General features: G+C 36.1%; 1 protein-coding gene across 7 annotated transcripts; it reads right to left on the bottom strand.

Annotated features, from left to right (window-relative positions):
• Positions 1-2138: 2138 nt before the first annotated feature.
• On the bottom strand, positions 2139-9347 carry FGB (fibrinogen beta chain). Of its 7 annotated transcripts, XM_087815963.1 has the most exons (9): positions 9252-9347; positions 8946-8966; positions 6387-6572; positions 5705-5888; positions 4546-4773; positions 3920-4033; positions 3428-3553; positions 2940-3225; positions 2139-2370 (listed from the first exon to the last, which is right to left on the bottom strand). In XM_087815963.1, the coding sequence occupies exons 1-9, from the start codon at positions 9321-9323 to the stop codon at positions 2139-2141; spliced, it is 1449 nt and encodes a 482-aa protein (XP_087672089.1). In that variant the 5' UTR covers positions 9324-9347. The 7 variants fall into 7 exon arrangements, with proteins under 7 accessions (XP_087672089.1, XP_087672086.1, XP_016053301.2 ...); XM_087815960.1 differs by lacking the exon at positions 8946-8966 and having other exon boundaries at positions 5705-5752; positions 6383-6572; positions 9252-9323; XM_016197815.2 differs by lacking the exon at positions 8946-8966 and having other exon boundaries at positions 9252-9323.
• Between the last annotated feature and the right edge of the window lie 2069 nt (positions 9348-11416).

Below are 11416 nucleotides of genomic sequence, written 5' to 3'. Positions count from 1 at the left end.
CGCATCACCCAGGAGTGGTCTCTGTGTTTCTCCTACTTGTATGTTAACTAAGAATTGACCATCAGATTATCTACTATAGTGGTTTTTAATCTGTGGCTTTACTTCAAGCTCTAGGAATTGTTTAGGTCTTTTGTGAGTGTGTAAGGGGGTTAAACAAAGATGTGAGGGACACTGCCCTTGGATTGGGCTCCTGCCATCTGCCATCCACGATTCAGTGGGCTTTTGCTACAGTCAGCCCTTCTGCAAAAGTTCTATTCTCAAGTATTTTGCATATTGAATTTCTGTCTGTGCCTTTACTGGAAAATGGGTTCTGTATGTTTTAAAAAGGGATACCCAAGATCTTGATAATCATTGGACGAATATATGAAAATCAGCCTTTCTGACAGGCTGATGATTTTGGAATCACAGGTGAGTAAGAGCTCATTATTGGTAAAGGGGGAAAGTATATGCAACAGATAAATTTCAGGTAAAGTGAGGCTTGAAAACAAAGAGCAATTTGCAGGATGGATTTTGGTGAAAGACACTGTTAGCAATGAGGGCATTATATAAAAGGGCTGACCTTTCCTGGAATGGTGAAAAATTCATTGCAACAAGAATGTAGACGTATAGGAAAGGGGGTGGCGGTGGAGGCAGAGGACAGTGCTGGGACCATTTTTGCTCCCATCTGTGAAATTTGGACTTAAGTTTTAGATAACAAGAAAATAACATTAAGCAGGGAAGTAACTTGGTCAGAATTTTCTATTCTTAAGATATATATGCGGCCCGGCTGGGCATGGCTCAGCTGTTGAGCATCGGCCTAGGATCCAGGAGATCATGGTTGGATTCCCGGTCGGGGCCCATGCTGGGTTGCAGGCTCGATCCCCAGTCGGGGGTGTGCAGGAGGCAGCCGATCAATGGCTCTCTCATCATTGATGTTTCTATCTCTCTCTCCCTCTTCCTTCCTCTCTCTGAAATCAATAAAGATATATTAAAAAAAAAAAAAAAAAGACACATGCGATAACAGAGTAATTGATTGATAAACTTAGGGGCAGAACAGAACTATGGCAGGAAAACCAGGTAAAAGTTGAAGTTGGATTTGCTGAGGAATTAAGAGAGTGACAACATTTCCGTGATAGAAATTTAACAACTTTTGCTTAGATGGAAAGTTAAGAGGACGAACTTTAGGACCATAAGTTTCCATGAAAATCAACAGCAGTGATGCCAAGTTAAGGAAAGGAGGGCTTAAGGTCATAGGATTGCCCAGGGCAGTTGGAGTGAAGTGATGGGAATATTCAAGGTAAAAAAATGTTGAGTTGATACATTCATTTCTTGGGGAGACATAGAAAAACCAAAAAAATATACTTCTACTTTAGTTCTGGTGTAACTATGTAAAAAACAAAAACCCAATTGAGGCCAGTAAGCTTAATTTCCAGGGGCAATAGTCAACTACTGCTTCCTACCTCACTATTTCCCCCCAAAAAACCGAATGGTGAAGACTTTATCTTCATTGTCCTCTTGAGAACTCTGATCCCAAAGCCCAATTAGCTGACAGAGCAGTGGTTTTCCATGGGGCAGAGTGAGAATTTGAATCTTTGAATGTTCGGTGCCAGTTTATGAGCTACTTGAGGTTGTGAATGCTTCTCTTTTCTTAAAAGTCCAAAGCCTAACTCATTGGCCATGTGCTTTATTGCAACAGAGACTAATTAATAATTTTTTGAAAGCTTTCTGTGGCAGTCCTTACATAAATAAATAGAGTTTTCTACAACAAGGATAGAAAATTCCTCTTCCTAACATGAAACTTTTCACCATCAACTGGAATTGAAATTTTGAACACCAACTGTCCACAATTGCTCTTTTAGTTACTTCTTGGTGAGCAATATAAATGAAGAGTACAAAAGAAGATGGTGTGCTTATTTTTTAAATTAATCTTTATTGTTGAAAGTATTACAGATGTCCCCTCCCCCCCATCCCCTCCCCTCCGCATCCACCCTCCCCAGGCCTTCATTAATGTTGTTTATCCTAAACACTTTTTTCCAAAAAGTCACACTCACGGCCTTTTGACAGTTTTAGAGGGATATAATGTATGAAAGAAAATTCCAATGATGTAATACATGAAAGTGTTGCTACATGTGGAAAAATAAAAATCTATGTTTTGGAGACTATTGCTGTGGGAAAAAGGGCCTGATCTTCATAGACATCTTCTTCATTGAATACCAGGACCCCTTCCAGTTCATCCAGACCACTCCATCATCTGTGCCATGTTTTGCCATGTCCCAGCTGTATTGTCCACCCCAGTAGTATCTGCCATTTGGATTGGCTGCATGACATCTATTATACCACCATCCACCACCATCCTCTTTAGAGCACTGCTTTCTGGGGTCTGCATTTACCCTGAAAAGAAATGTGTTTGGGGTTATTACAACTGCAGAGTTGTCCATTTAATTCAATCCAAAGTACCCAGAGAGGATGCTGTGTGCTGTACCCTTCCTTCTGGTTCTGTAAGTAAAGTCACACTAGCAAAAAAGGGAGAGAACTGGGCCTATGTGACAAAGTCATCTATATTTGTTACTTTATACTAAAATGATAGCTTTCAGATCCCTTAATATTTGAGAACGCTGAACAACAAAATGAAGGTTTCAATATATATGTTTGAATATAGAGATATAGAAATTTATCTGAACACTCACTACTCCGAAGGTGAGAGTGTTCTAATTCCAGTTCTATCTTTTATAGTTGTACAACTGGACTAAGTTACTTAATCTCTTTAAACTTCATCTGTCAAATGAGAACCATAATGGCAACCTTATCAGGATGATACATATAGAGCTTACTTCAGTGGCTGACACACACGGTCACTACCCAAGAAATGAGAGTTACTGACAACATTAGCTATCATTAATGATCCCAAGTAACAACATCGTGGTGGCCTTTACAGCAGGAGACAAGAACACAACACTTACCAGCCGTCATTGTCCCTGTCGTACGTGCTGAAGAACATGCTGTTGTGGATGGTCATGGTTTTGTTTTCTCCCACCAGTTGAGAAGCTCCTTCCATGAGGGCGTTGCCAGCTGTTCCCCTATATTTGTCCACTGAGATCTGGTACTTCCTTGTCTCGTCCTGTACAGTGAATCCTCCATAGCGTGCCTTTACCTTATCTCCTTTCCAGTCCTCCATTTCAATCAGAAGTTCTGTGGGTCCCAAGTTGGTAAGAAAGCTAATTCTATCATTTCCAAGCCAATACTCACCTAAGGGAAAAGAAAAATAAAATCTTACCAAAAATAAAACCTTTAGAAACTAAAAACTACCTTCCTTCCCTTCTCTTTCATAAATTATTCTTAACCTCCTAAAATGCCTAAAAACAGACTCCCAACACTATGTTTCCTTAAATGGAAAAAAAGCGAAAACATTTTAAGTAGAATTATATTATTTAGTACTCTCAGTTTTTACCTGGTAGGCCACAATATTTTTTCCCATCTTCATTGGTTGCAATATTACCAAATCCTCCTTTATATGGATTCCATTTCCTGCCAAAGTCAACACTACCATCTTGACGATTCTGAATTACTGTCCATCCTTTGGGGCAAAGAGACAATTTTTTTTGTCAACACATTTAAACAATAACAAATAATGTCACTTTGAGGGAAATGTCTGAATTCTTTGTCTATTTAATTTATTCTATCCTCACCTATGCTTAACGCTCCAAAATAGATATAACAAGGAAATAAATATGAGAAGAAAACTCTTAAATCTGAAAACTACAAGTGCTTTATCTTACTCCAAATTGTGAATCATAGATATTTTATAACTTATAAAATATCAAATTGAATTCCAAATCAAATGGCCTATTGTTGGTTATGTTAAAGCTAGGTGTTATCTGCTAGCATTTTGTTGTATCAGAATAATTACAGAATAATAGGTCGACAACTATCAGATACTTACCTCCACCTTCCGTGTTCATATCGCAGTACACTCTGTAGGGTTTGATAGAGCTGTGAGGCTGAATGAGATACAGCTCGGATGTTTCACCTCCATTCCTGACAATTTCCTCACATTCTGCAACCGCACGGAAACATATTCAGAGAACTACAACATATTTACTTGGTTTTTAGTCACCAATTTTATAATTACATAGGCTCCTGAGGAATGTTTTCTTTTAGATATTTGATAACATATGATAGAAACTGAATCTTCCTTTTAGTGAAAATCAAACTCAGTAGATCTGTCTGCTAAGGGGATGAAAAAGCCCTTCTCTACCTTTTGTGCCCGGGGATATCTGTGAGACATGAACTGCCAGAACAGACGGAGTGAAGACACTCCTGCACCTCTTCACCGTCTGCCACCTATTCAAGCAAGGGTGTGCATTGCACACGCAGAGCTAGACATCCTGCTCATCAAAAGCGTGCAAATGCATTAGGCTGCGCCAGAACACAGCGTGCCAGAGCTGCGCTGGGATGTCATCAGGGTCTGCGGTGGGGAAAACCCGCTGGCCTTTTTGCAGTTCCCTTAGTTTTAGAGAGTGTGAGTTCTTCTGGAACCCTCCAGAAATACGCTTATTCACTCGTTACCTTTGCCGGACACCACAGGGATATTGCAGCTGACAGTGCAGGGGGTTCGGCAGTATTCCATCTGAGCTGACACGTCCGTTTCTAGTTTTTGTATTTTGCTTCTCAAGTTTTCCAGGATTGAACGGAGTACACGGAGGTTAGTGGGGACATTGCTATTCAAGGACTCATCTATATATAATCGGCGCGTTTCCAGCTCTGAGGCGTACTCATCGATTACATTTTCATTATCTGGAAAAATAAAATTATGTAGGAATGGTTAGCATTTTCTCCTGCTAAACTAAAAGTATTCAACCATACAACTGGGATTTGGATTTTCTGAGAATAAATGAATCGACGCTGAGCTACCATCAGGCAGTCGTCATGTGCAGTTGTGCTTAGGGAACATTATTTGGTCCACAGGTAAACAAATTGACATATGTTCTAGCTACTATCTTAGCAATTTACCTTAGGTGGACGCTAAAAAATATGCTTAAAAATAAATACAATAGGTTGTTTACTTCTTCGGTGAGTGAAGAAGGAGAAAGTAATATATGGATCTTCAGACATCAGAAGTTCAACATCTTATGGAGCGGATATGCCTGCTTTATTTACCCATCTCACATAAGTATAGCAGAGCCTTAAAATTCACAAGAGAGATGTCATAACTCCTTTAAAAAATGTCCAAATTTGGGTATACTGCTCACTGATATGCCTACACCAAACTCACTCAACTAGCTGATTCCTAATCACCAAGCCAACAGCACTCAACTTCGGTCTCAAGATTCAAAGGTTAGGTATCATTCATTATTTGCAATACAACTGAGTGTATCATGGATTAGCCCCTTATATTCAGAATCTCAAATGTTAAATATATAAATGCTAAAGTTTTACTCTGTGAATATTGTCTTCTGAGTCACAAGTTTCTTATAGACTAAAAATGAGGACTCACAGAAAAATTTTTCATAGAAAATCATCCTTGCTGATGCCACGTTGGGAGTGTGAATAGTGCTTAGCTGGCGAGTTGCATGTGAAGGTGACTGTGTGAGATCCTCAGGCTAATCAGGCCCATACGGAAAGTCTCTGTATGCTGTTTAGGCTAATCCAGAAATGTTAATCTTCTCATAATCGTGCATTCCATGGCAGTTTAACAGAATCGAATGGAAAACACGAGGATACCTACCTTTTACTTGCTCCTGCTGCTTTTCCCACATTTCTCTTAGTATAGTCACTTGCCGAAAGGAGACAGAAGAGGTCTGAGCAAGAGAATCCACATCATTACTTAACTCATTTACTCTGTTTCTGACTGGTCTTTCCTGTTTTACCAAAGTTTCTTGCAACTGACATCCTGTAGGACACAACACTCCCTGCAAACAAAGAAAATATCAGGCATTATATGAAAAATTTCGTTTATGGATGTTTGTGAAAATAGCAAATAGTGAAAATTGAATGATATCATTAGCCAGTATGAAAACTTGTCATTTGATTTTCTTTATGTAGACCAGAAATTCTCAAGTCATCATATTCCTATGAAGATTAAAAATAATCCTTACCACAAAATAAATGTAAATATATATGTAATAAATAAATGAAACATTTCTTCCCCGAACAAATGAAATGGGCAAAATACAAAGGTAAAGGCAACACCCATGTGTCTTCAGTTATAATCTTGGGCCCAGACCAAAGAAAACTAGAAAGGCATCCTCAACCGAAGGCTCAATTTGTTTGTTTTGTATTTATTTCCAAAATAAACAAAATAACAGCAGTGGCAACATGGATCAATGAAAACTTTCAAAGCCATGATGAACACAGAGGCTTTCTCTGCATGGGCCACCCACCACTGCAAAAAACATCAGTGTACCCACCAGGTCTGGGTCAGCATGAAGACAGCCCCCAGCATCAGGAGGTTTTCTCTCCACTTTCCTTTCGTTGGCAGTTACTTTGGCTGGACGAGCCCGATAGCCACCTTCACTGATGGGAGGTGAGGCAGGTCTCAGGCTGGCAGTCTCTCCCTTCCCAAGGGGTCGATGACCACGGGCACCAACATCTTTCTTCAGAGAACCAGGCAGAAATAAAATGTAGAGTGTTATCAAACATTTGAGATGTAACTATTCCAACATTCTCATTTTATAATTTCGGTTATCACACGACTGATGGTTTGCTTAAGGTCCATCACCTGCCTAGTTGTTGATAAATCAATAGGTTGCTGAGTTCTCTTCAGTAACAGCAGAAAGAAAAACAGTGCAAAAAGCTGCACCTCAGGTAGTTTTTAAAAAGAGGCTCTAACCGAAAGCTGCATCAGATTATGAATAGTAATTATTCATGAAACCTATAGTTTGGAAGACACAAAATATTGAGGAATCTACATTGTCAGGAAGAATAAATACCCTTAAGCCACTTGGATTACTAAATTCCTATAATTATTGTCAATTATTTCCCCAAGTTTGGTTTTTATGAATTGATGATTAATTTGGATAACACCTACATAATAATATCTTAAAACAATACAATTCTATTCATAATAAGACAACTCTTGACTACAGCATGTTTAAAAGGAATAAGGTATTCTGGAGTCAGATTTCTTAGCTTGACCCTACCACCTCCTAGTTATTGGTCTTGGGCAAGTTACTTTATCTGTGACCATTTCCTTATCTGTAAAATAGGCATAGTAATAGTTAGTATCTGCCGTATAAGATGATTGTAAGATCTGAATGATTTAGTGCTTATGATACCCTGGGAAGAGTACCCAGCATATAGTAAGTATTCATTATAATTTTTATTGCAATCACACAGAACTGGTACTATAAATTAAGTGGCTCTTCCACTACTAATCCCAATCTTCTTCCTAGCTTCTATCAACAAAAGTACCTGATAAGCCATTCTAATGAAATTTCCTACATGATTTCTTTATCAAACACCATGATTTTTTCATATTTAAAAGAATTCTCAAGGTATGTGAATTGCGATTAAAATTATTTGTTAACTTAAAAAAATATTACATTAAAAGACAATGAAGTGGAACATGTGTATTGCAATATAAAAGGGTTGATTTGAATTAACTATATTATCATATGGTTTTTGTCAGCTATTATACCCTTTCAGGCTTAATTACAAATTAACAAAACACTAGATTTGAAACAGAGACTAAGCTTTCTAGTTATTTTGTGAGTCTGGAAGTCATTCAGTGACTCTATTTGGAATTTTACTGTCATTTACTCACTAAGTTATAATATTTAACATTTAGTTGGAAGGTGCTAGGCTTTCAACCCAGGCAGCTTGGTTTCTGATTCTCCTGCTTAACTGCTGGACTTAAACTATAGTATCTGTTATATGGGATGGCAATAAAAATAATAATGTGTGAAGATGTAGGGAAAATACACATATTGCATTTTGAAGATGTGGTCTCTCTGTCAGAGCTGGTCTGTTCTAACAGGAATTTTATAAAATGTAATCCACCTGTATATTACAAATAAATTTATAACAGATGGAAAAAATATTTTCTTTTTATTTCAGAATGCTATTAGAGAGGTAGCCTTGATGGTCTAGCTTTACAAGAGAAAAAGAAATAAAAAATATTTTTAAAAATTACACTGGTGTGAATACCACTTACTGAAATAACTAAAGCCAGAAACTCCATTTGAAACCTAAACTAGTAAACTGTCTCTGTAGGGACCAGTTTGTGAGCAAGAATGTCAAAATGCTTACCTAAGTACTCTACGAATATTTATATATTCTTGACATTTTTCTTACCTAATGCAATTAACCAAAGATATTTTTATATGTATAGTTTGATAATTAGATCACTTAGATTCCCTTCAGATTCAATAAATGATTCAAAATGAATCATGTCATTTAAACATTAGTGTGCACTTTTATTTCTAGTATGACGATGCTATGTTATATACAAGAAATTTGATCTTGATTCATTTGATACTAAAGTTAAAATCCTTTAAATATTCATTTGCCTAAATGCATTTCTGTATTTTTGATATCTTAAAACCCATAGGAATAAATCAGCAAAGATAGAACTCGAGGAAAAACTGTTCTACAAATGAAGAAATTAAACTGGGCTATATGTTTCATAATCATTAATAATAACAATAAATGCTATCTGTGATTTAAAATTTTAATTTGCAAAACACAATATTTCATTGTCTAACCTTGCATTTGATCTATTCTGCTTTTAGATTTGGTTTGTAATTTTCACTCATAAATAGCCAGCAATTTCAAGAGTTATATAAATGACCCTCCTTCACCAAAGAGAACCTATCTACTGTAGTTTTTTACTTTTAAAATACTGCTCTTTTGTTATTTTATAGTCTGCAAAATTTTCAGATTTTTGTTCTTACAATTTAGTAATGTGTTGCTAGAACCAAACAAAATTCACAGTACTTGGGATAATAAGTGAGAAAAGCACATCTTACCTTAGATGTGGCATCTTCACCCTGGGAAAATGAAAGTGATAAACCAGAAAACAAGAAATGATTATTTCATTTTCATATAAGAAATACTATGTAGCATTCTTTAAATAAAATGGGTCCTTTAGATTGACAGTTCCATTTCATAACTAAAATCAAGGTCAACTTCATTAAAATAAATATCCATATGATTATGATTCTGTTATATTTTACATTAATAATACTATACTAATACTAGTAATAATACTATTACTAGTATAATACTATATTAATACTAGTAATAATATAATAACAATTTTTTTAAAAAGTCACCTCATGATGGTCACTGGAACCTTGGGACTGAACTATAAAAACACATAATAGTAGCACTAATAGATGTTTCATGATTTAAAATTTTTGGAAGTCCCAAGAAACTGTCCTTTGCTTGTGAACTTAACTGAGAGCTCTTCAATCCTATATATACTTGAATCCTCTGTTAGGTATGACTTTAGAAATGGTTACCATCCTTAGTTAATATTTAATTTTTTGGTTCACTTGTTGGCTGAACCCTTTTATCACTTAAGCAACATCTTCCCAGCAAGACTTATTTACTTGTCATTCAACTATTCTCTGTTGGTCGAATTTAGAAACAACAAAGCTCTTCAGTTCATTTAATTGGACAATATGATGGGAAATTAGGACATTCCTAAAAGAGATGTGTATCACATTTCCTGTAAGTTAGTGTGGATGCTACACAAGCTCACAAAGAATGTGTGAGGGGAAAAATATTTTTAATCCAAGCACAAAAAATTGGACCCACTCACAAGGCAGCCACTAACATTGTGAGCTCACTAAAGGTATAGCATAAATGCTTATGTTTTGAGGCAATCATGTAATTCAGTTTTAAAAAGCCATTAAAATCAAAGAATAATGTTATATCACCATGTGTTTATTAATAGGCATTAATCAGAACAATAAAACGATAAATCATGCATTATGATATGATAGATAAACATGAAAAAGAAATGTCTTGCCCTGGCCAGGCGGCTCAGTTGGTGGGAGCGGTGCCTGGTCACCAGAAGGTTGGGTTTGATCCCCGGTCAGGGCACAGACCCGGGGGGCGCTGGGGGCACACGTGGGAGGCAGCCAGCTGATGTCTCTCTCCCCGCCTCTCTCTGAAAACATGTCCTTAGATGAGGGTTTTAAAAAAAGAAATGTCTCATCTCTTTTTTGGTTCTGACCACATTTCATATTTTGTCCTTAATATAAGTTAAAATCTTCAACAAAATTCTAAACATTATTAAAATAATTAGTAGGTTACAGATTTCTAGATCAAAATCATTATTATAGTGACTGGATACATATTTAACATTCTATTTTTATATTATATTATATCATATGTTTTATTTTATATTATATTGTATTGCTTACAAAAACAATGGTATTTTAACACGAGTATAACCTTTATGCATCTATTGCAAATAGTTGCTCAGACATTAAGTATGGCCCATTTCTTTTCCTGTAGGCCACCAAAACCAACTCTCTCAGCTTTTCATTTGCTTGTTGCAATCAGGATTAACAACTCCTACAAGAATCAATAGGGGAACCAAAATCAGCAACACGTATCCCAGCAAGTGTGCTGCTTTGTAGCATTTTCTGGGCGTTTTTGTACAGAACGTGAAACATCTTATTAACATTTTTAAATGATTTTATTAAAAGGATAGCAGATTTAGACGAGGAGAGTATGTTTTCAACAGTGCTTTGAAGTGGACTTTTGATAATGGTAAGCGACCCACTAAATTTCTTCCTTGTCTTGGTAGCACAGGTTGCTTCTCCAAATTCTCCTGAGTCAGATTTATAGAAACAAAGGATTATGTTTAAATAAAGTAAAAGAATTGATTGGATTTTTCTAGATTTGTGTCCCATTTATTAGTAAATCCTGTACTTTTAACATTAGTTTAGCTTTACCCTTTCTTAGAAGAATACACAATCTGAAAAAGCAAATGTGCACGTGTGTGTATTAATTAAAGGTGAAAGAATAATTTCTTTCAAAATATAACTGAGAAACAGTTTATTTTAACAATCTAAGCAGGGTTTTATTTTAATGATATCAGATTCTTGCTGATTTAAAAAGACTACTATAGATCAATTTTACCTCAATAAAAATAAATAAAGTAAAAAGATTCTGTTAAGATTAAAATGTTTTTTCTTTTGTGGTGACATTGTCAAATTATCACTTCATTTTCAAGCACTGACATTTCATCAACTAGCAATAGAACCATTATTTAATTTGCAGAGGTTTAATGTTTTTAAGTTTCTCCTAGCACCTTACAGAATCTTGTACAACGTTAAAATGAAAACTCCTTTCCATTCCCACGCTTTCCACTCTGACTGGCATCCTTGCCATTATCAATAGGAAGGTGGAAGGAAACTATTAGAATGTGTGTTCCATAAGAACAGACTTAACATTCATTTTACAAATAGTACTTGAGAGCCTC

Source organism: Miniopterus natalensis, chromosome 4 (assembly GCF_054644295.1).
Source record: "Miniopterus natalensis isolate mMinNat1 chromosome 4, mMinNat1.hap1, whole genome shotgun sequence".
Taxonomy (NCBI): Eukaryota; Metazoa; Chordata; class Mammalia; order Chiroptera; family Miniopteridae; genus Miniopterus; species Miniopterus natalensis.
This window is presented reverse-complemented; position numbering and strand designations above follow the sequence as displayed.

Excerpts from the sequence above, each read along its gene's own strand:
- FGB (XM_087815963.1), bottom strand. The coding sequence starts at position 9,323 with ATGAAACATCTATTAGTGCTACTATTATGTGTTTTTATAGTTCAGTCC. Across the intron at positions 5,889-6,386 it reads TTCATGCTGACCCAGACCTG|GGAGTGTTGTGTCCTACAGG; the intron begins GTGGGTACACTG and ends CTTTGTTTGCAG. Across the intron at positions 4,034-4,545 it reads CCCTGTGGTGTCCGGCAAAG|AATGTGAGGAAATTGTCAGG; the intron begins GTAACGAGTGAA and ends GTGCGGTTGCAG.